The sequence below is a fragment of the Eublepharis macularius genome, chromosome 8, assembly GCF_028583425.1.
Source record: "Eublepharis macularius isolate TG4126 chromosome 8, MPM_Emac_v1.0, whole genome shotgun sequence".
Taxonomy (NCBI): Eukaryota; Metazoa; Chordata; class Lepidosauria; order Squamata; family Eublepharidae; genus Eublepharis; species Eublepharis macularius.
Window position 1 is genome coordinate 43601834 of NC_072797.1, and position 24461 is coordinate 43626294.

Consider the following 24461-nt stretch of genomic DNA (forward strand, 5'->3'; position numbering starts at 1 on the left):
TTATGGTTGAGTGTGCCCTGAACTCTGAAGGGAAGGTGCGCCCTTTTTTCTGTATATCCCATGGAAGTAAAGGGGTCTTCGTGCTTGACAGCCTTGCCTCGCCGTCCTTAAAATCAAGTATATGCAGAAATCCTACTTATTTCAGCAGAAAATGAAGGCAGCAAGTTTACCAACTTTGTTCGAGAATAAATCCGATTTAATTCTGTGGGTTTGGCTTCTGAGTAGATTTGCATAGGGCTCCGCTAGGCTATGAAATGCAGGAAGTACAGGGGTAACTGTAATTACGTAAAATGAAAAACTGATGAAGAGAAATACAGAGACTGATCACTAGTTTTGCTCATATAGTTTTGGACTCCCCATGTCTTCTGGCTTCTCAGACCTGGATAGCCCAAGTGAGCCTGATCTCGTCAGTTCTCAGAAGCTAAATAGGGTCGGCCTTGGTTAGTAATTGGATGGGAAACCTCTAAGGAAGATTAAGGTTGCAGAGGCAGGCAATGGCAAACTGCCTGTTACTCTCTTGCTATGAAAACTCCACCAGGGGTCGCTATAAGTCAGCTATGACTTGAGAGCACTCTCCACCACCACTTATTAGAGCTGTACATTATTATTGATTAGATTTTAATGTACACATTTACATGTCACCTTTAATTCATGATCCTCTGGCCCGCCTGTTTATTTTTTTATGTCTCTTACATTAAAAAAGTGGGTTCTAGTCCATGGAAGTTTATGCTATATGTAAGGTGCCTCTAGTCTTCTGTTTATATACCATGTGAAAGCCTTACCATATATAAAGACAGGTGCATGCTAAGCATGTTAATGCTGGAAGGCAGCAGCTGGGGAAAGGCCTAGGCCTCTATGCCTTGTTTCGCCCTTCAGGACAACGGATTGGTGGTTATGTGAAACTGTATGTTAGACTACTGGTTTTATGCTGCATGATATAGGACTAAGGAGGTGGTGTAAAGATTTATGTGATGTGTGTATATGGCTTTGTTGTTGTTTTGTTGAAAAGTTGAATCTGAGTTGTGTTCTCCAAATTCTGGAAACACCAAAAATGGAAATGTGTCGATATCTATATTGTGGTTTAACTTTTTATAAAACTGTTAAATAGACAAACTTGGTTCCAAAAGAATTTCTCGAATGAAAAGTCCGATTTCTCTTCCAAGTAAGAATACATAGACTCGATGGATTGACACTTTGCTATAAAGTAAATTTCATTAAACTCCGTGGGGTTTATTTTTACATAAGCTTGAGTAAACCAGCTGTGCCTTCGAATGATAAATAAAGGCCATCGTGGCAACGTCAGAAATATAGCCTCGTTGTATGCGGGTTTCCTCGGTAGACACGTGTGCAGTTTTATTATGTGGCAGCATAACAAATTCGGGAAGGGGGTGGAGTTTTAAGACGCTTACAGTGCAATCCTATGTAGAGTTACTCTAGTCTAAACTCATTGTCTTCAATGGACTTACACTGGAATAATTCTGCATAGGATTGCACATCACCTTTTGTGGGCGAGATCCCTCGCCCACAGATCAGTGACTAGTGGCTCAAGAAAGCCGAAGCTACAATAAAATGTTTTCATTGCAGTAATAGTTTTTTATGTTTCAGCCTCAAGTGATTTAACTCGACGAACCTCCCCGTCTGCTATGAAGAACGATAACAGAACCATGCCCAGAGCTCTCCGACGTCATGACGGGTGGAACCTGGGAGGCAACGCCGAGCGTCATGACGTCACAGAGACGGTCCCGTACATAATGCGCGCTACGGCGGGCGGGGCAAGCAGAAGGTTCTGGCAGTTGGAGCTCTTGGTGGAGAGTTGCTGTGGCTTGCGCGTAACGGTTGCAGCTGCCGCTACCGCTGGGGTTATTGTTTCGCCATGGCCCGTGAGTATTCGACGCGCGGCTCGTCGACCTCCCCACCTTCCTGGGTCCGCTGAAGCTCGCAGCCGTCGTCGGTCAGTTGGTAGTAGCGCCGCCGCGGCTCGGAGCAGTCAGGCCCGGCAGTGGCTGTCGGCCAGAGGGAGGCGCCGCCACCGCTGCTCCCTGTCGTGCGCGCCGCCTCTTCAGTGGGCGGCGATTGTAGAGGTAGAAGCTGAATCTTGCCTAGCGGAGGGGCCGCTTACCGAGCGAGGGCCGAAAGTAGACAATAGGCTCCTCTGTGCGGGATAGGCGCGCCTCGGCGCTTCTTGGAAGGAACATGTACGCGGGGGGGGGGGGGGGCGTGCCGTGTGGTCGGTGAGGCTGTGACCTAGGCCCATTGTAGCTCTGAAAGGGGGCTTGCCTCCCAGTCGATCCGCGCAGGCTCTAAGCGTGAAAGGGTGGCCCTGTGAAAGAGGCGAAGCTCCTAGGTTTCTTCTGTTGTCGTATCTCTTTGCGATACCGGCTAGGGCATTGGGAAGCCCTTGGTGCTGGTGTCACTTCGTCCTGCTGTGTCATATCCTTTGCTAGGTCTGTGTTCCAGCCAGTCTTGAAAAGGGCTGTTATCGAAGCTAGCATTTCTCGGGTAGATAGCCCTGTTGGTCTGCAGTAGAGCAGCAGGATTTGAGACCAGTGGCACTTTAAAGGTTAACATGATTTCCAGAGTATAAGTTTATGAGAGTCAAAGCTCCATCCTTCAAATGCCAATGAAGGGAGTGTTGAGACTGGAAAACTTATACACTGGGAATATTATGGCCTTTAAGGTGCCATTGAACTTGAATCGTACTGTAGGCTCTTCTTAGAAGAACTTTTTGTGTGAACGTAGCAAAGGCAATGGGGCACTTTGGTGGCATAAGGGATTGTGAATGGGTCTCTGACACCTACTGGAGTAGATCATGGGAAAATGGGATTTTCATTCCACACGTTATGCTGAAGATTGGACTGTGCTAGTTAGAAATGGTTTGGGGATCGCTTTGCTTGTCAGTAATTTGAGCTGAAATAAAAGTTGTTCAATATGACTGCTTAAATAGGAGAGCTTGGTTTGCTTCTCTAACAAATCCTACTGGTAACTAGCTCTGTTGAGATGCTAGGTAGATGACAGCAGTGTGATCTTTGCAGGCTTATTTGAAAGACAGTTTAATATAAAGATCAGCTGGAGCTACTTTAAAGTAACTGAAGTTGATTCCTAGTTGAGATCAGGTGTGGAACTATGAATAAAATGTATGGACATGGATGCTGTTTTATTAACCCTTTTTAAGTAGTTTGTGCTGACTATGGTTGCTGCAGAGCAAACAACAGTTTGGAGCTTATGAGGTATAATTATTTATTCCCAACTTTTATTCCGTCTTCCCCACATTTCCAGCAGGCTCAGGGTGGATTACAAACACACAGAGATTAAAATATATAAAAAACAGTTATTATAAATTAACAATCTTAAAAGCATCCAAATGTACACAGATTAAAATACATATATAAACATCAACATAGCAGCATAAAATTCTACTGACCAGATTTAAATTGTCAGAGCATCTTTGCAGTAAAAGATTTTTAAATGGGGGTATTGGTGGTGGGGAGGGCCCAATCCATCATCAACTGGCCAGGGGGGCTCTGCCTAGCACTGTCCATATGCCTGGTGGAATAACTCCGTCTTGCAGGCCTGGCAAAAAGATGTCTTAATGCATTTATTTGGCAAGCATTTTCTCTTTAAGTGATATTCTGAGTACACACAAACTTGGTCACATAACCTGGTTAGACTGAAATACTGATTGAATCAATGTGGGCTAATGCATTTTTCTCTATGAAGCAAAAATCTTTGGATTGGTTCTGCTGGAATATTTCTGTGAAGGGAACAATTCTGCAGTTTTCTCCCCTGTCCCACTGTAGGCCTGAAATGTTGCTCCTGTCCCTTGTCCCCCAGGAATAGTATTTCAGATGGCATGGGACAGGGGAGAAAGTTTCACTCCATAGGCAGAAATTACTTCTGCAGAAATGGATCCAGTGGATCCAATCCTTTTCCATATTGAAGTGGATTGTAGATTAATTTAAGAAAGTAAAGTGAGTCATGAGGCAGTGGCTAAATTCAGACAACAGCTTGATTTATTTTAACTATGGTTAGTTTAGGAAACCAGGATTTGGCTCACAGTCATTAAAATTCTGGATTGCTTTCACTCATATAGACCAAATTGGTATCCTGGTCTGCACAGCAGTGAGCATAATGGCTTGAAACAAACCTGGTCACACACAAAAATCATAGTTGAGAGTTAATTCTAGCTAATCAGCCCATGGTTTTACATCCTGATTTTATATACTTAGGTAGTCATAGTTAATGGAATGATTGTGTTTAGTTGATCACACAACCCATAGGTTAATTATTTATATCTTGGCTTTGTGTGACATCTAAGAGTCAATGTGTCATTGCTCTGGTTTCAAACTTTATTGGAGCAATGGAAATATGTGGCTGGAATTTCTCAGTATTGGGAATTACTGGCATTAAGATGCATTTTAGGAATTCAAGTGAAGGAAGCAGAGCAGTTCTGTTCGCAAAATGTGTGTGTAATGCATAGACTGGCCACCTGCGTTCAATTACATATTTTGTTAACGAATTTATAAACTTGTGTGTCTTATGGAAGGCATCATTTTGATGAACCATGAAGGGGTTTCAGAGTGTACAGTGGGTGTGCACAGAATATAGTAGTGATGAAAAGGTGTGTGGAAGATGGAGATATAAATTGAACTGTGTTGCAGCAGTTAACATTCACTAGCTGGAGCATTAGGTTATAGGAGGGAGTATATGAAGGAAAAGGACTGCAAGTAGCAAGGTTAAAATGGGGGGGGGGGTCTCATAACCAAAGGAGAGAGGGATCATCAGGACATTGTTATATCCAGTGACACATACAGTGGCCATGTATTCAGAAGAGAGATCTTTCTGTAAGCCTGGGGAATGCCCAATTTACAGAAAAATCCAAAAAGGAGGCAGTACCAGAAAAGCCCCAAATGGAGAAGAGTTTCTGTACAAGAGCAGATAATGTAGTTCCATCCTACTGACTGCAAACGCACCAGTGTGCAGTCATTTGCTGATGAGCCAGTTTGATGAAGGAACAAGGAGGGGTGGGAAAGGGATGGAATCTCCCCTCACCCTGACGTAAGTGTCATGGGTCCTGTGCTTATGCGTTCCTAAGCTGTTCTGGTACCACTGTTTCTTGGGTCTTTATCAGTGGGGTGATGAGTTATGTTTGGGGATCTAGGGAAGGAAGTGAGATGCCAGAAGCAGTTGTGGATCAAGCCATAAAACAGACTGACTCTTCGTTCCCAGGAATATTCCTTTCTCCCTTTGATGAATTGAAAAGTCTCTCTAGGGAAGATGCAGATATTGGCTGCAGCTCCTGCTGTCCTGAAGCTAGTGAATAGGGCAGCCTTGACCCTAATATAATGTTAAAGTACTTGTAAGTAAGGTTCTTGGCACATAACCCTTCCATTGTTCGCTTTTAGGTGGGAACCAGCGTGAACTTGCTCGCCAGAAGAACATGAAGAAAACTCAAGAACAGAACAAAGGAAAAAGAAAAGAGGATGCTTTGTCTGCTTCTCAGAGGAAACAGAGGTAAGGAACACAGAGTTCGGACTCTTACAGTGCAGTCCTAAACAGAGTTACTCCAGTCTAAGCCCATTGAAATCAAGGATTGCACTCTTAACGCGTAACAATCAAGAACAACACTGAATGGTTGTGATCTAATCTTTGACTCTAAACTGAACAGAATTGGGTAGGGGGGGGGCTTAAAATGGAAACACAGAAATTGTCCAAGATTTGTCTAATTACAATCTGATAGATTTGGTACTGTTGAGTAGTAGGGAAGGAGGTTTGGATTCAGGGAAAAACTGGGCTTTAAAACCTGAGATTTCTAGCCTATTGATTCCACTGGAGAAGTTAGAAATAAAAAATATACAGAAATTCACTCATGATCTTTTCTTTTACAGAGATTCTGAAATCATGCAGCAAAAGCAGAAAGCAGCTGATGAGAAGAAGTCTCTTCAGGGAGGAGCAAAATAGTTTATTGGCTACAAAAGGACCCAAATATGCTGCAGTGCATCTTGAAATACAGGGCCTAAAAAAGACATATTTCTAAAAGTAGCCACCCATTAAATGGTTAATGTTTATCTTCTCTTTGCTCACTTGTCCAGTATGCATTTATTTTAGAATTTTTGGTTAGTATAGTGCAGCTGCAGCTGACTTGGCTTTAATTGAATTACTAGGATCTGTTCCAATAAAATTGGACTCTCAATTCCCTTTGCATGTCTATTAGTAACGGTAGCAATAGCTTGACTGCAGTTTTCATTGTTACAATGTTGGCTCAGTAAATGGCTTGTGTAACTGTACTAGTTATCAAATATGCAGGTAAACTGGGGACCTTTAACATTCAAAGGTAGCATACTTTAAAAGCCCAGTTCTCTGCACTTGCTTTCCAATTTGTAAAGGTCAGCTGTAAAGTTAATCTAAATTATTTTTACAATAAAAATGTTGCATGAAGTACTGTGTAGTTTGAAATGGGTGCTCAAAACAGCTGCAATGGGCTTTGATTGTTGCTGACATTTTGGTACAATCTACAGTTCTTGGATCAGCACAACCAGTTTTAAAGCCCTATTGTGTGCAGCCTGAATACTCCTCATTCTTTGGTTACCACTGAACAAGGTTCCTTAAACATATTGTATAAAAACTTCAATTAAAATCTGATATGAATGAAAATCTAAACTTTTATCTTTTGACTAAGGCTAGTTGATTGTAGGAATGGCATCCTTTAATAGGTTTCTTAATTCTGTAATTTTAGTACACCCCCCCCCCCCTTTGAATTGAGTTCAGGTAGAACTACTTGTTCTGTTTTTGTGCCTAACTACTGAGGCAGAAGGTCTGTTGGCATGGAATTAAAAATGGTTATTCTTTGTTCCTTTCTGTTCGTCCCAAACAATAGAGTTCTGTGAAGTGTATTTGCAGATGTGGGAGTGAAGCAGGTTAAGATAAACTGTTACTGGGTTCTGTAGTTCAAAGAGCGTATGTTACAGGATACCAAATTGATTAAAGACATTCGGTTCTGCTATAGCGTACTTAATGTACTCAACTGTAAGATCCTTCAGGCAAGAGCATTCAAAGCAAAACGTTTATGAATAGCGGTTGCTATTCTGTAGAAAGAATGCAGTTTAAATAATTTAATAAGAGTATTAAAATGTAGAATTTATTCTGTTAGTTCCAGTAATTTGTAAAGTAAAATATAAACATTGTCATTTCAGGGATGATTTGTTCTTCAGCTAAATTTCAGTTGGACTATATTTCCTGTTATTGCAATAGTATAGTTGTAATCTTGTGGAGCAGTTCCTTGTAATCCTGAACTCAAGTGATGGAAAGTAATCTTCTCTCCACACAATTCATCATTCTGTGAAATCCAGACTATTTTTGACCTCTCATTGGAAGGAGTGGGTGATGATCCAACCTCTTCATTGTTTTGTCGGTTTGTTTCTGTTTCTTTTTCTTTTTCCACAGCTTTTATTGTTAAAGCATGTAGGTAGCAACAGATGCACCCATGCAGTGTCCTGTATTCAAAGAGAATCACATAAATTGGAGTACTGGTAAGGGTAAATAGCTGGGAGGTGTCTTCTTAGTGTAAGAAACCTGATCTAAGTGGCTGTTGGGCAGTTTCGAGTATCTGCTGCTCTTATACTTTATTTTGTCACCAACAACCTCTGGAACAGCTGCTTCCTCTTCCACGACAGCGTCTTACGCTGTCCTTTAATTTCCTGTCCCAAGTAGTGAAGGCTTAGAGCCAGTTGCTTGGGCTTGTGAATCTGAAGACCTGTTTCACTCAAGAAAGAGGCAGCCTTCAGGGATTACTCGTGTCCTGAGCAGCTGTGGTGTTGGAGACAGACTCCTCCATGCTGAGGAGAGGCCCTGTCTTCTGTCCACTCCTGTTCATATTTGTCTACTTCTGTGCACCACCTTTCTATCTGTAGATTGAAGTTGCTGCATGTGTTATCTATGGAGACTGCTTGTCAGCCTTGTGGATACATTCAGATATGTCTCCCCTCTTGGAAGCAGGAGAATGTCTTTTACAATTGAATACTAGTCCCTGAGAATAGCTGTGGATCAACAGAGCGGCAGTGACCCTAGCATACAGTTCCATTAATTAAGCTGTATGGAAAGAACCTTCCCTAAATCAGTCCCTTACAGCTCTCTTTGCCACAAGCATAATAAGTGGCGCATGCTGGAAGTAGGTGCTGGCTAGATGTCACTAAATACCTTGTATGTTAAAATATCTGGCAAATATGGGCAAAGTAAGCCCCAGCTATGTGAAAAGTCAAAACCTAGTAGGCACCCTAAGGGTGTGATCTTATGCAATACGGGAGGTAGGCTCTGCTATTATCTACTTCTGAAAAGGTAGGCATAGGGTTTGATTTCAAAAGAGGTAATACATGAGCTGGAGACTTACGGTGGGCTTATAATATACTGGTTTACTATTGGAAACAACTAGGTTCTTAAGTACAAGCTGCATAATAATCTGGCACCAGTTTATCAACAGCACTATAAGGATACTTCAGTTTTAGAACAGAACAGCTGCACATCACCATTTTTAGCCCATTCCTCTCTATCTGAAGCTTATGAGTTTTCCTTTTTCTCTCATTAACTTAAAGGGGGGGTCTCTTCAAAGTTATTCAAAGCTTTATCATCTTTCCTGTGATCATGCCCCTTTACATATTTAGGTGCTCTTCTGTTCCAGCTGATGCTAAGCCAATCAGTGGTTGCTCCTAGAGAAGAAACCCTATCCTTCTCTGTGGAGCTCTGTTATTTACTGGCCTGCTGTAGAGAGTGCGCAAAGGGATTGCCTGTTTTAACAGGGATTTATGTGAACAAGGGTGGGGCTTATTAAAAAGCCCCTGCCAATTACGGGCGCAAAAATAATCAAGACAGCCAAGTTCATGCTTGAGCATTTCTCTGAACAGCTATTAAGGACGTCTGTTGAACATTATCAGGAATTGTGCATCTTGGGGAGGGGGGTTATTTATAGTCTGCCTTTATCACCAGTACTCAAGACAGATTACAAATATGGTAGAAAAACTTTTCTATCAGTGAATTTTGAAGTATAAAATGAATCAGTGGAAATATAAGGAAATAAAACAAGTCTAGTTTAATGTGGACACTTCAGACCATGTGGTCTGTAGTAGAACAGCAAGATTCAGGTTCCATAGAACTTAAAGTCCAACTAGATTGCCAGGGAATGAGCTTTCAAGAGTCAAAGCTCCCTCTCAAAAGCTCATACTCTGGAAATCTAGTTTGTTTTTAAGGTGCTACTGGACCAAATACTGCTCTAGGACAAGTCTAAGTACTTCAGGATTACAGAGGAGTGGGAGTATACACTGAAGAAGAAAAAAGACTCAGTTTAAAAATGATGCAACAGAGAAATCACAGATAAATGAGGCTTGTTATTCATTGTCTGGAATCTCAACTTCTGAAGATGCGTCTCAAGACCTTAATTCAGCTATTAAAGAACTGCTGGGCTAAGCAGCTTGCCTTCTATAGTCACTGAAACTCCTGTAATTTTTGGTGAATGATTCCAGGAAGGTGGCCATGTTACAGCAAATAAATGCCTTTGTTAACATAGTAACTGGAAGGGCCATTGTCCTATGGTTGTCCCATGTAGTAGTCTGTTTTTAGTCTTGTACAAGCCAAGGATCTGCAAAGACGCTGGTATCCTATTTTCCCCTCGCCCACTCTTTCCCTTTCCTGAAAGCTCCCATAGTCTCACCCTCTTTCCTGCTTCTTTCCCTCTATCCCACTATCACTCAACTGATATTTATCTGCCTCCATGTCTTCAGCTTCCCCTTTTACTAGTTGCTGCCACACCTGGCCCCAATGATTTTTCTCTCGAAGGCCAAAACAGCCTTAGAAAGAGTTCTGCCTCCTCCCTTCCCCTTTTTTTGACATAAAGCAAGCCTGGAATTCTAACAAAACTCTTGTGGTCGCCCAGCAATGACTGCCAAGAACATTTCTTAAAGCTTCAGGTGCTCCTTTCATAGTTTAGGGGAGGTTTCATATCCCCAATGCTGATTTTTAATGACTTGAGATTTTTCTGCAAACTTGAGGCATTTTCCAGGTTTGTGGAAAGATCTGCTTTGTCGCTTCACAGTGCCAATCTCTGGATTTAAGTGTCCTCAGCTTTGGCTGGGTTGAGAATTAGATGCATTGATAATGGTGGTCGTGAAGACGTGTCTGCTGTTCAGATTTCCTGTTTAGTCAGTGTGTTGGCTTAATCAAATAGGAAGCATAAGCACTCACTACACAGGGTAAGTCTATCCAGGAAAAACCGGCCCCAACACCCTCCTACAGTCTGCTTATTCCTGTTGCTGAGCTGCCTGAAGTGTTTCCTTAGGCTATTTATTATTCTTATTATGTCATTTGTAGTCTGCCTTTCTCGCTGAGACTCAAGGTGGATTACATAATGTGAGATTGGTACAGTCAACGTCAAGGAAATAAACATTAGCAAAAATCCAACGCAGAGCTGAAGAAATGCTGAAACAGTATATAGGCAATTCTAGGGCTCCATTAGACAACATACAACTACCCAGTAGGGTCATAAAGCAGTAGGTAGCATATAGGCGCACATACTTAAAACAACAGATAGTACTTACAGCAGCATAGTGGTGAAGTCTATGGCTCCTAACTTGTTAGCGAAGCATCGCTTTGAGATCCTCTCCCTATAATACAGCCCTCCTCTCTCTGTAAAAGGCCCTTTTGAATAATTCGGTTTTGTATCGTTTGCAGAAAGCCAGGAGAGGGGGGGCTGATTTCCTCAGGCAGGCCGTTCCATTGGGCAGAGGCGATCACAGAGAATGCACGTGTAGGGGCAGCTGTTGATTTCATCTATGTGCAGGGCAGCGCCTGCAGGAGACTCGGTTCAGATGAGCGAAGCTGCTGAAGGGGGCCATAGGGAAAGAGGCGGTCCGGTACCCCGAGTAGGAGGACCATGTCCCAACTTCACCACTAGTAAGCTCTGCCCTCTGCATGAGTGTTTTCTGACAGTTGGAGACTAGAAGAGGAAGAACTAATCCCTTAGCCTCAACATTCTGTGCGTGCTGCCGACGCTTATTTCTTCCTTGCAAATGAATTACTTAACACAGTGCATAACTAATCTGCCTTATAATGTTATTGCGAGGCTACAAAAGCGGAAAACACCACAGTCCTAAACGCAGATGGGGCTTCGTGTATAGTGCCATTCATCCACCAATGCTGCTCTGTAATGCGTGCAGCCTTTTTAGTAAATCACAATATTCGTTTAATTCGAAAAAATGTAAAGGTGGAAAATCCCTAGAGTATGATTTCAGGATGAAGAAAGTAAATAATTCTTTATGGAATGATTTTTAACTTTGTTTCCTACATGCACAGAAGACAATTCAAGCGATTGCGCTATTATCATACATTGTAAAATAGTTCATATGGATTTATATTGTGCGTTAAAGTATACATAGTTAGATCCAGTTTTGGAGTTAAACCTATGTCTGTAACGAGTGGGGCACACACGCATCCCCAGCACGTTGCTTCTCTCTCTCCCCCCCCCCCCTCTCAAAATTCCATTTTAAAAGGCTCCGCGAAAGAGAAGCGACTGGTGTCTTAAAGGCTGAGGCGCCGCTTGTGGCAATGCCCGCTTAGGAAGCCTGTGCACACCCACGCAAGAACTAGCCCTGTCGCAAGGCTAAAAAAATACTGAGTAAAAGCTGTCATCTAAAATCGATGCCATCAGAGTAGAGGTGATCGCCAAGGAGGGGAAGCTTCTGAAGGAGATGCCTGACGTGGCGCGCTTCGCTGTGAGAGGCTGTGGGGCTGCCTAAAAGGCAACGCGGCGGTAAAGCGACCAGGAAGAAGCCGAGCGAGGCCTCCTCGCCAGTAGTGGCCAGTAAGTCGGTCTCTGCTCCAGCGGCGCGAACAAGCCTGTGCTGAGATAGCTCCTCCCCTCCAGGCCTTGGCTGATGAGGTATCCATGGCGGCGGCGGCAACGCTGGCGGCCTGGTGATTGTGAGCGCCTTCTTGCTCTGCAGATTGGGCCCGGAAAACCTCATGGCTGCTCGAAGCGAGGATGAGGCGGTGCTGTTCAGGCGCGGGGCCGGGCAGGTATGGAGGACTGCTTGTGAGGCCCGCCCGCGGGGCTTTCCTCTGCCTTCGTGAAGATCGCTGTCGAGGGTTCTTCCCTGTCCTTAAATGTTCAGAAAAAGGAAATTGGGAAGGGGGGGGGGATTGGAACCAAGACCGTTGTATAACGTTACGTGTCTTAACGAGCTATCGGTGTATTGAAGAAGTGAAGAGAGCTCCTATATTGTTTCAGTTATTTGGATATACCTTTCGAAGTTTTTTAAATAAACATCTTAAAAGTGGGACAATCTTCTCTATGATGTTATCTCTCTGCAGAGTGATGATTCCGATATATGGGATGATACTGCCCTTATAAAGGCATATGACAAAGCTGTTGCATCTTTTAAGGTAAAGCACATCTTGGTGTTCTCCGTGCAAAATGGGATCTGCCAGAGGTTTAAGCTTGCTTCTGGAATGTATTTCAAGGAGGGAAGGTGGGATAGGGCTAACACTGTTATAATGTGAATAACAGGCCAAAAAAAAAAAATCACAGATGCAGCGTTTTCTGGGCTGTTTCCACATGGGTTATTTGCCCTAGGATCAATGCTGTTGGGAAGTGGGTTTTTTTCCTGCAGCTTCTCCATAACATCAGGATATGTTCATTAATCTCATAGGTTTCCCCTTGGCTTTTCTCTGATCTTTCCCAAACCTACTTTTGCTATGAAGTTTTGGGAAGGATCACAGCAAAGCCTGGAAGGGTTGCTGTGTAGGTGGGAAAGTATGGACTTTCCTGGTTCCACCTTCATGGCAGCCATTTTCCCTCTCCCTGTTCTTGCAGCAGTTATTCCTCCCCCACCCTCAGCCATTGGGGGCTATTTTGTTTTTATCAGCAGTTGAATATTGTTATATTATTCTAACAATCTGTGTATCAGGTAGTTTGAATTCACAGTTTACTTTTTTAAAAAAGTCCCTGCCCTCTTTTGTTGTGGAGATATAAAGGGAAAGGCATATCTCTGCAAGAAAAGGGGCTAAAGGTTTTTTTAATGCAAGTTGGGAATTCAAAAACATAAACATTATATCAATATAATGATATTCAATCGAGCTGAAGTTTTGCTGGCAGAAGAGGATGAAAGTAAGTTTTTTTTCTGTCCTTACTTCATTCCCTGAGTTCCTCATCTATGTATTGTCGAAGGCTTTCACGGCCAGAGAACGACGGTAGTTGTGGGTTTTCCAGGCTGTATTGCCGTGGTCTTGGCATTGTAGTTCCTGACATTTCGCCAGCAGCTGTGGCTGGCATCTTCAGAGGTGTAGCAGTGTAGTGACACTGAGAGATCTCTGTCTTTTGGTGCTACACCTCTGAAGATGCCAGCCACAGCTGCTGGCGAAACGTCAGGAACTACAATGCCAAGACCACGGCAATACAGCCCGGAAAACCCACAACTACCATCATTCCTCATCTATGTTGCTCGTGAACCTTCAGATCTTTTGGGAAGTCAAAAGGGGCCACAGGGAAATGAGAACCTGGTAAAGATCGCTGGCAGTAATAGGATACAGACCATTCTGTTTAATCTGAGTTTCTGAGGTGGTGTAGAGATTGCACATGGTTGGAGAATCCTTTTCTAGTGCATTATCTGTGCGCAAAATGCAATGCAGAGAAGATTACCAGCATTTTGCATGTGATTAAAGTATATTGCTTATGAAGACTTCAATTATCTATTGCTAACTCAGATTTTTAACAGAATATGTTATAACTGACAAGAGTTCAAACATGACAATTTTGTTGTCACATAGTTCACATTCTGGATTATTAAAGCGAGGTTTGTTTGTGATGTTTTTCTTTGCATGCATTCATAAATATAGGGAAGTAGCCGAAAGACATGCAGCTTTTTCAGTAAGTGGACATCAAGATGCTTTTCTCAGTCTGTCGTTTACAGAGCAATCCTAAGAGTTACACTGGTCTGAGCCCATTGAAATCAATGTAACTCTGTTTAGGATTGCACTGTTAGCTGATGAGGAGGGTTGCTAAAGCTATGCCTGAGAATTGCATGCCAAAACTTTCAGAAGTTCATAAGGACTGCTGCTTGCCTTTGCAGCTTTGAACAAAACACTACAACAGCTTTTTAAAAAGTATTGTTCTAGTCTGCTTCAAAAGGCTAAACAGCAAAGAATGCGAGCAGTGTAGCTTAACTATGAACCTCAAAGACATTGACTAACCTGGAGTAATATCTTCTAGTAGTACTTCGAATGTGAACCATTCCTTCCTTCATATGCTCTTGGGTATGATACGACTTCTTTACTGAATGGTTGCTGTGACATGGGTTCAAGGAACAAACCACTGAAAAATAATTCACTTTTTTAACTTTCTCTAACAGAATGCTTTGAAGAATGGTGACTGTTCAGAGCCTTTGGATAAAACTGAGCAAAATGCTGGAACAAAAAGAAAAAATAACAAAAAGAACAAGAGTAGAAAGAAAAGTAATGCTTCATCACAGAAACAGGTCATTGGAGGGGGGGGGGAATTGAGACAAAACACAGAATCGTGATATATTTTAAAGCTCAATTTCTCTTTTTTATTCTGAAAGCAAGACCCGGTTTATCCAAGTTGGAGTTGTTCCCAAATACAAAACTTGGAAAGAAGAACCCAAATCTTCATTCATTTCTCTTTCCAGTTATGTTGTATCTGAAATCTTACAGGAAATGCAAAGCCTGGTTTTTGAGAAGCCCTGTGTTATGTCACTGTCTTGATTATCTGTTAGCTCATCCATATTGTTCCATTTTTCATTTTTTTGAAATGGGAATGTTACCTTTTTAACCAAAATGATGTATTTGTCAGAGCTGCTGGAGAGGGAACTACATTTAATTCAGTTTTCAGGTGGTACACTTGAAGAATTGTGTCAGATCAGAGTGAACAATATTAAAGTTCTAAACAGATTTAAAAATTTTAAAAATGACAGGTCACTTAATAGCATGACATTAAACAGAGAGCTCTTAAAACTAGCATGTCTTGACTTACAAAGGAAGCAGATTTCTTATGTTAATATATATAAAGAATATAAATACAATATACCACAAACAGCATAAATAGTATACCTCACAAATAGTTGTTAGCTAGGAAAACCAGCGGCTGTCAAAGACTCCCAGCATTGGAGAATTTATATTCTTCAAGTAAAGGTCACTCAGGCCTCTTACTAGTTCTGCCAGGTTGATCAAGTCCCATGGTCTGTTCCTAGGTAATGGAATCTTATCCTCTCTTGCTGAACAGGCTGCCTGCCTGCACCCACAGAAGTTTTAAGTGCTGACAGGATTTATTGAGTAATCAGTGCAGAGGTTACACATAGACAAAACAGTGGCTAATGACACAATACATTCGTAGTTCATTCAGCACCTTTAAAGAGTCCATGCACCCCCTGAGATTATACTTCAGGGTTCTTTCATACCAACACTGAACGCAGTATAGCTATCTTACCTATGTCAGCTAGCATTGCAGTCAGAGATGAACCGTTATCAATTTCTTCACCCTCCTACCTCTCCTGGGCTGTGTTCCAGAATTTATATCCCTAATTTCAGCTACCCATCTCCTAACCGACTATTGGTGTGAATTATCCATATGGTGGATAGCTCCATTCTCTCTGGGCTTTCCTAACAAGGGCCTTCTCTCTCAGAATGTTCCTGGTCACCTACATAGCTCAAGATTTGGGTTAAGTTCACTATGACTTTGCTGTCTCCTCTCCCTGACATTCCTGGTGCTGGTAGGACGGGGTCTTGTCAAAATTATGCATGCAATGTCCCTTGTACCTTATATTATTTTACATAGACATGTCTTTTGGCTTCAAAGCCTGATAAAATGTATGCACTTTGGCTGAAAGGGCCAAGTGGCCTTTATACTGAAGAGTGCCTTTTACACAGAGAAGACCAGTGCACTGCATAATCTTGAAAGTGGCCTTTTATCCAGAAAGAACAGTGCTGGGCAAAAGGAGTCCTGGAGCCTCTTTCCATACCACACCAACTTGGTGACATGGGACTGGCTGGTTGAAAGTTTGGATGTTCTGTTATTTGTGAGCCTTTGATAAAGTTTGATCACGAAACAGAAAGTAGACGCTGGCAATGCCCGTTAGGTTCCGCCCATCTGCAGCTATGAATTTTTCATGAGATTTTCTCATCTTGGAGAATCCCTGGGAAGTTTTCCTAGTGGTCTGAGCAATATCCATTTACATGCAAAAGAAGAAAAAACAGTGAACAAAGATTTGGAAATAGTGACTTACCTTTATAAGTTCCTTTGGATTGTGTCTTCACCGGTTGGATTTTAAAAATTGTACTTTATAGGATTATTGCATCCAGTTGTAGTTCTAAGTAGTGTATTTATTGTTGATAAGGACCTTTGTAATAATTTGTATTTATCGTATTTATGATATTTATTGTTCTTTGATTGCACTTTCAGCACTTTGCACTTTTCATATAAGAAAATAATATATAAAAATAAAACAGAAAAAATAAATAATATATGTTCCAGCATATATTAATATTGTGTTCTACCTTCTGGCAGGTTGTTCCTTTGCTTTACTTGTTGTTTCTGTTCTAAGCAAGACTCTGTTACTTAGTTCAGAATTCTTATTTCTGACACAGTCTATTTGAAGAAAAAATCTTTTTGCATAAAAGAAGTTTTGTTAATATTGGAGGCCAACTAGTTTCAGAACATTACATGTGTAATTTTTTTCTTTCAATGCAGTGGAGAGTTAATGATGCATGCAGTGCAGTTTGGTCTGAAGATGGTAATGTGTACCAAGCAACTATTACCTCAATTAACTGGAAGAAAGGGACGTGTGTAGTTCTTTATACTGGATATGGAAATAGGGAAGAGCAACATCTGTCTGATCTGCTGCCACCAATAGATGCTGAGGGAACAAATGAGGAAAGAAGTGCCGGGGAGGTGAGAGCCAGTATAAAATCCCCATTTTACTGAAATGGGAGAAACTTCTTACTTTAACAGCTCTTGCAGAATGAACAGTCTGTGACAGTTGTGTTCATCCAACCAGTTTGCTCTCTGTTCCCTTGTACAGGCTTGTTAAATCAGCCTTGCTATGTGCACAAGCTTTTTTGGTGGCAGCACTTACATTGTGGAATGGCCTACCTGGTGGTAGTGACAATGGGAGGTGACAGCGCAGAATCTACAAATCATGCAAGGCTGAGTTATTGAGGCGGGCCTTTAAATGAGGATTGGATTGTTGCTTGGGGCAGCAATAACTGGCTGGCCAACTCTCATTCTGTTTCAAATGAGTACTTTTATATATTGTACTAGTAGGAAGGCCCACCGCAACGGGCCTTCCCAGGCCTCCAGAGGGCCAGGCCACTGCTGCCGCAGCGGTCCTTCCCAGGCTTCTGGAGGGCTGGGAGTGCACCTGCAGAGGGATAAAAAGTGAGTTGTCGCCAGTATGGCTTGCCTTTTATATAGTAGGATATTACATTTATTTACCTTATTTATAGTCTACCTTTCTCACTGTGACTCAAGGGAGATTACACAGTGTGAGTTAGTGCAGTCAATTCCAAAGACATTTCAATGAACAATGTAATAGGGGATATAAATGCAAATTTGCAAAGATTTAAAACCAGCAGAAATCCAATAGTTTAAGAAATGCTGAAACAGAGCATAAGCAATTCTAAGCCTGACATATTAAACAACATAGAAACTACCCAGTAGTATCATATTTATAGCAACAGACAGTAATAGTAAAGTCTATAGTCTCTATCCCTTTACTGATGTATCTTGTTGAGACTGCTTCTTTGCAGTGTAGCTTTCCTATCCGAGTAAAAAGCCCTGTTGAATAATTCAGTTTTGCATAGTTTGAAGAAAGCCAGGAGTGGGAGTTTTCCTGACCTCTTCAGGTAGGCTGTTCCATCTGCTTTGAGTCCCTGATCAGAGAAGGTAAGACTAAAAATTACTGTATATTAATAGCAGAGGTGGACAATATGCAGTTTAAGTATGTGTGTAGCTGTACCTGCCTGACAGTGAAATCCTAAGAAGAGTTACTCCAGTCTAAGCCCATTGAAATCAATGGGCTTAGACTGGAGTTACTTTGTTTAGGATTTCACTGTAAGTGGGAGCTGAATTTGGTTTTGTCCTTTATTTGTTTTAAAAAATTAATACTGTTGCCTTATCCTACACTTGAGGCAGCTTGCAAGTACTAGCAATCCCTACAAAATGAAACAATCAGTTTAAAAAGGATTTAAAACATCACCTTAAACAGCCATTAAGTTCCCCTGCTTTCAGGCAAAATTATGAATATAAACAATCTGAGAAAACTCAACCCAAGAGGAGCACTTTATTCCTTCTCTGGAAGGCTGCCACTGAGGATACCTTCCATGCCTCTTGAAGTCCATTCCATATTGCCAGAGCCGCAACAGAGAAAAGGCATGAGATCTTGCCAGAGAAACATATACTTGGCAAATGGAGTTCACTGCCAGAAGAGTTTGCTGTGAGTTTGTTGTGAGGGTATAAATACGCACACAGGTTCATATATGGAAAGGCAGTCCTTATGGTGCTAATTGCAATCCTTTGGTGGCTGCATTTAAAAGCAGTATTCTGTGAAGTCACAAAATCAGAATGCAGGAAGGCCAGAGTATATTTCTTGATTATTATTTCTTATTTGTACCTTGTAAGTGTAGCTTGAAAATATCTATGCTGAATTTCTAATTTAAATTACCTTTTTAGAACACAAATGAGACTCAGTATTCAACTGATGAAAGTGACCTATCCTTCCAGTCACCTGGAAATAAACACAATCGTACAAAGTCAACACAATGGAATTCTCCCTTCCCCTTACCACCTTTGCCACCACCACCACCACCACCACCGGGATTGGGAAGGGTAAGGGAAAGCCATCTGTTTACTACATGGCAGTAATCAGTTGTTTTAGTAACTTCTTACAAAGGCTTGATGTATGGCCTTGTACTACCAGGATAAGGGCTACAGCTTTAGAAATAATGGATTTTACTGAGGTAGAGAGATGAAAACCTTACTCAGTTCTACATGCCTGTGTTTTATGTAAAATGAATGTATTTTTGAAAAGCTAAACATAGAACCTGATGTCTTTTGGAAATCAATATTTATTCAGGTTCTGGAATGATCCTATGAAATGTTTAAATCCTTTGACATAATCCTCTACTGGAGATGCAGTGTGTTAGCTTGCTTAGTTTTATAAACATGAATATAATCAAGCCCTTCTTTTGTTGCATGTTAATCAACCTGAATGTAGATTGGGTCAAAGCTCACTGGACCTCCATCTTTCTTATCTGGCTGGCCTCCCCCCTTTCCATCAGGACCACCGGTGAGTAACATGTTAAAAGTATGGCAATAAAAGGCATTTTCTTCTATCTACTTCTTTCTAACAGTAGACAAGGGGTTGGATACCTTGGAGGATTTCCTCAGATAGAAATGGAATAATTATTGCTGATTTCCCCATTCCACTGCAGACTTCCAACTGTTCTCTTGTACTCTTCCTGAGGGAGCAGCGGTACCGAGGAGGGGGGCTTTGGGGCTGCAGCAGGTGGAGGGAGGTGGATTTGGGTCCAAGCCAGCATGTCTAACCTGTTTTTGGCCTGCACTGCTTCAGACTGCAAGAAGGTATTTGCATACCTGATTGACCCTGCATATAAAAATTCATTATTATAGAAAGCTAGCAAGGCAGAGGTAAAAGTTCTAGTCTAGCTTATCATGGGCATGCTAATTTTCTACATATGGGAGGTACATTCCATGGATATGATTAGCTAGCTGCAGTCTAGAATAGGAATACTAAGACATTAGGTTTGGCTCACATTCTATTAATCAGTGGCTGTCAAGCTGCGAGTTGATTGATGCTGTTTGCAGCCTGTTCCGTTGATTGCAAGGATCAGCTATAAGTCAAGTTCTGATGTCACAGCTTGAATAGTATAGTTTGCTGCATCTCAGCAAGGCTGTGGGGGGTGTCCCCTTTTCCCTGCTGCAGTTTGTCAGTTTGGGGTGGAGAGGAAAAAACAATGGGAGCCTTAATTTCCTCCTAAAACTGATGTGTGTGGGCTGCAGAGAATAGGAGTGATTATCTTCTGTTCATTTCAGCCCAAGATAATAACTGGGACAGGGGATGGAGCGATCTGCTTCTTCCCTATCACTCCCACCACCATCTGAAACTGGTTGGGCCACAGAAAATGAGAGTGGTCTGCTCCTTTTCTCAGCAGCCCAAGATGAGAGTTTGGGGCAGAAGGGTAAAGAAACCAATCTCTCCTGTTCTCCCCACCCAAGCTTTTCCTTGTGTTCCAGATTTGCTGGAATAGAGAACCTTGGGTGATGGGATGGAGAACAAATAGACAAACTCAGCTTGATAGCACCTGAGAGTCAACTTTGGATCTCTACTTCCAAACTTCTCCATAGGTACCTGCAAGGTGAACACTCAACAAGAAGTTTAGGAGGCAGTTTCTTCTTGGAAGCCATTTAAGTTCATCTCCACAGGTGGACTGGTCCAGTCTCAGGATTTTAGCTCTGAAAGTTGTTGCTTTGACATAATGGTTTTAAACAACTAAAAGGAACTGTACCAGCTTGCAGAGTGTAATTCTGGAAGATGTATTTATTTCAGAATTTTTCTGTTTTTTGAAACTATTTAAAGAAAGAAACTAGCCAAATGAGCTCAAACTCTCTTCTTTCTTAGTTGATACCACCACCACCTCCTTTGAGTCCAGACTCTTCTGAAGATGATGAAGCATTGGGAAGTATGTTAATAGCATGGTATATGAGTGGTTATCATACTGGCTACTATCTGGTAAGAGAGAAGTCTTTTTTTTCCCCTTCCTGAAATACAGCATACCTATTCAACCACTTAAGTTACTAACACAGCTTGCATAGAATAGCTTTTTGTACTGCTAATTAACTTAATTAATAAAAAGACAAATTTAAAATCAAATCTTTACAGATGTGTCATCAATTAGAAGCTACAAATTCTGTGATGACTGACAGCAGTTTCTCTCCGCTGGGAGGGCTACTGTCAGAGATAGTGATTTTGGGAAATTCTGTGAATGAGCAGAAGCTGCAGCTAAAACTTTTACCTGTTGCTGTCCTACCAAGTCCTGCAGGGGTGATCAGTTCCTGAGGTGGTTCTTTCTCCTAGAATTCTCCTATACAATTGGTATATCTCAGGATTATTAGGGGCAGTCTTTTCTGTGCCTTTGCTATCACCTTCCTTGGTACTATCTGTTACTGGAAAGAGGGCTTTTCAAAACTGCATGTAATATCTCTATATTATTTTACCTAAATATGGTTATGTCCTTGGCTGATAGATATGTGTCTAGCTAAGAGTAGAGTGTTCATTAACATTGAAACAAGCCTTTTACACAGAAAGAATAGGGGAACCATTTTGCACAGAACAAGTAGGACAAAGCCATTCAGGTCAGGGCATAAAATGCAATAGTATGAGCTATAACCACCTCTTCATTATGATAAACAGATTGCTTCCAAAACTGCCAGTTGGGATGGTCATTTAGATCTAGTCTGTAAATGAAGTGTCATTCCTTTAGTGCCCTAGATATACCTTAATCCAGCGCTTTAAGTCATCTTAGAATTCTCACACCAGGGACATTTCTAACAGGGGGCTACATCTGTCACTCATCAACTTGGGAACCTGGACAACCCGTGGAACAGTGTGACGTGTAGTTTAAATGTAAAACAAAGCTCCAAATCCTAGCAGAGTTACATTTGGGTTAGATCCATCTTCATATGTGTCTGCATTTTCTGTCAGCAAAACAATAACCACAGAATAAGTGCCATCAAAAGGGTTCTACCGTTTTCTTATTAGTTTAAAATTAAAACAAAAGTTTTAAACTAAATCAATATTGCCTTGACTAAACAAAACCTAACACTCTAACCCACTGAGATACCGTTGAATGAATCTGTCTGTGACCATACATGTTTTTTTTTATTACAGACCTATTTCACAAACACACAACCTGGAAGAAACTTTGATCTCACGCTCCTCTCTTCCAGTGTTTTTGGTTATAGGAGAAATAAATAATGTTGCACTGCTAAGATGTAACATTGAGACTCTTAGCTGACCAAAACTCCATTTTATCGTGTCGTGGCCTCCTGATTGTCACTTAAACTGTCGCTAACTAGTCTGACGAGTCCCGCACTTGCTTGGCAGGGCAGGGGGTGTCAGTGGAAAAGTCATCTACGCTCGATTGCCCATTTTGAGGGACACTTTTCTCCACCCTCTTCCCATCTGATACCTCTAGTGCTTGTGACCGGAAAAACCTTTGCAACCTGCTCTTAGCTCTACACACAACTCCAAAAGTGCTGTGTGCAAAACCAACATGATACTAGGGATATATTTCATTGGTCTGGACTTTTTTGGAGGGAACATTTGCATTAGCGAATATTTAAAATAATGAACATCTTTAAAATTGGATCTTAGTCTTGAGGTTTCCAATAGTCAGCTACTCAGTTCCTGCTACTTTATGCACAGGGAAGTTTGAGAGAGGAGAGGCAGTTGTACTTTTACATCCCAATTTTCCACGTTGCTCAAGGTGGCCATACACTCATGCATTTTGGTAGTGGAGATCTAAGGGTATTCTGTGACAGGCCAGTATCACAAACAGCTGTGCTGTCACTCCCCTCATGGCACTCCTGCTTTTGGTAGAAGTGCTGGGGGTCATGTTTAAACCTTCATAAAACATGGAACCACCCTGGATCCAGTGTTCTCTTACAAGAGGGAGCCCCCGATGATTAATCTCTTAACCAAAAACCTACTCACTGATTTAAGAACGCATAGATCAGGGGTATTTAAGGGTGCTGTGGTGCCTGCTGGCACTTTTCCTGGTGCTCACCAAGTGCTTTTAGAAAGTATGTATGTTTTTAAAGTTTTATTCTCTCTCACTCCTTTTTCCCCAGTGTATTTTTTCAAATTACCCTTCTCCTCTGCACTTGAGTTTCTTTTGTGGTTGGCTCTGCCTCCTGTGGCAGCCACTTTGTGGTTGTGCTAACCACCTTGTCTCAGAAGTCAAAGGTGCTCACAAGCTCAAAAATGTCGGGGATCCCTGTATAGATAATCAGACTTTACTGTCATTTCTGTTCCCTGTTGATAATACATTGGCCTATAATACAAATTGTTCGTCAGATACAAACAATTCTATATCCTGTATTGCACAGGGCTTAAAACAGGGCCGAATGGAAACGACATCGGGGAGACATGCCAACTCTAAGTAGCTTTTGTAAGTATTGGTTTTGTTTTAGTAGAGGACAAGCTGGCACAAGTAATGGGCTATTGACGTAGTTTTTCTTGTGGATGCAAGGGGAGGAGTGGGAAGAACCATCTTGCATGATGCTTTCTTGGCAGTCCATGGAAAATGTGCTGTGCAAACAGTGTGGGCGAGGTTTGATTTTTTGCTGCTTTGTGGGCTTAGAACTGAAGATGAATTTTTTTCACCGTTAAATAAGTCACTATTCTCTGTAATGAGCAATAACAATGTGACTGAATTTTCACCATGAAATCAGTTCCATAGATTGACAAGCAATTGCCTCCAGGATAATAAAGTAACATAACTAAATAAGTTCAGGATGCTGCAAGAGGTTTTTAAAAAGTAACATGCTAGGAAGTGCCTTTTATGCTTTCAATATCATTTTCACCTATTTCTGATACAAATAGGTCATCTTGGACAGAGTATGAATTTAATAAGCACTGGCATATGTACTTAAAATGATTTAACATACCTGTATGTTCTTTTTTAAAAAACTAGGTGTAAAAAATCTCTCCCATGGAGAGGGATGTCCCACATGTACGTTCTTCAGCAAGGATAGAGTGTTCACTGATACGAAGATCGCTGGCTGTATAACACTCAGAAGCATCACTTATACATTTCGCACAAATGATACTTTGCTAGCAAGACTGCTTTTATCATCTATTGTCCCACTTCTAGGGTTGTAGACTAATTCATCTTCCTGTCCATCTGTTCCAGTCTTGCACTGATTTAAGACAATCCTCTATGATGACAAAATCACCTCTGAGCTTGGCAGTGACAATTTGCTGTCTATCCTATCTAAAGCAGCGGGAAACTAATTGTATGGAATGTAACCATTTACTGTTAGCTTCAAGACTCCACAGAAAGTATAATTTATTTCTTCATCATTTTTAGGATCCTGGTTGGAATTGATCCATGATCCGTATACGCATCCAGAAAGATATTTTTGACAAGTTCACATCATTGTGCATGTATTGTCAGTGATATCAGTCAGTGATTTTATCAGTGTTTGTGATTGATTACCCGGTGGTCCAAAGAATGAGGCTAGAACAACTCTGTTCAAGTGAAGAGAGATCAATTGCTTATCAGTGATGTTACTGAACTTGTTTTAAAAATACTCATCAATAAACTTTTTTTTCAAATTTTACTTCAGTATTGTTAGTTTATAAAACATTTGTTTCTTTTACAGTTTA

General features: G+C 41.4%; 2 protein-coding genes across 3 annotated transcripts; both read left to right on the top strand.

Annotated features, from left to right (window-relative positions):
• Window positions 1-1732: 1732 nt before the first annotated feature.
• LOC129335097 (small EDRK-rich factor 1-like) lies at window positions 1733-6651 on the top strand (the record flags this gene model as incomplete). Its single annotated transcript, XM_054987560.1, has 3 exons — window positions 1733-1880; window positions 5403-5511; window positions 5886-6651. Coding segments are annotated over 3 exons (330 nt in total), but the record flags the coding sequence as incomplete, so codon positions are not given.
• A 5268-nt stretch (window positions 6652-11919) lies between these two features.
• LOC129334313 (survival of motor neuron protein-like) lies at window positions 11920-24415 on the top strand. Of its 2 annotated transcripts, XM_054986309.1 has the most exons (9): window positions 11920-12057; window positions 12352-12423; window positions 14388-14513; window positions 16742-16942; window positions 18722-18877; window positions 19266-19337; window positions 20691-20801; window positions 23180-23241; window positions 23767-24415. In XM_054986309.1, exons 1-8 carry the CDS (start codon window positions 12004-12006, stop codon window positions 23234-23236), a joined length of 849 nt encoding a protein of 282 aa, XP_054842284.1. In that variant the 5' UTR covers window positions 11920-12003; the 3' UTR covers window positions 23237-23241; window positions 23767-24415. The 2 variants fall into 2 exon arrangements, with proteins under 2 accessions (XP_054842284.1, XP_054842285.1); XM_054986310.1 differs by lacking the exon at window positions 16742-16942.
• Window positions 24416-24461: the final 46 nt, after the last annotated feature.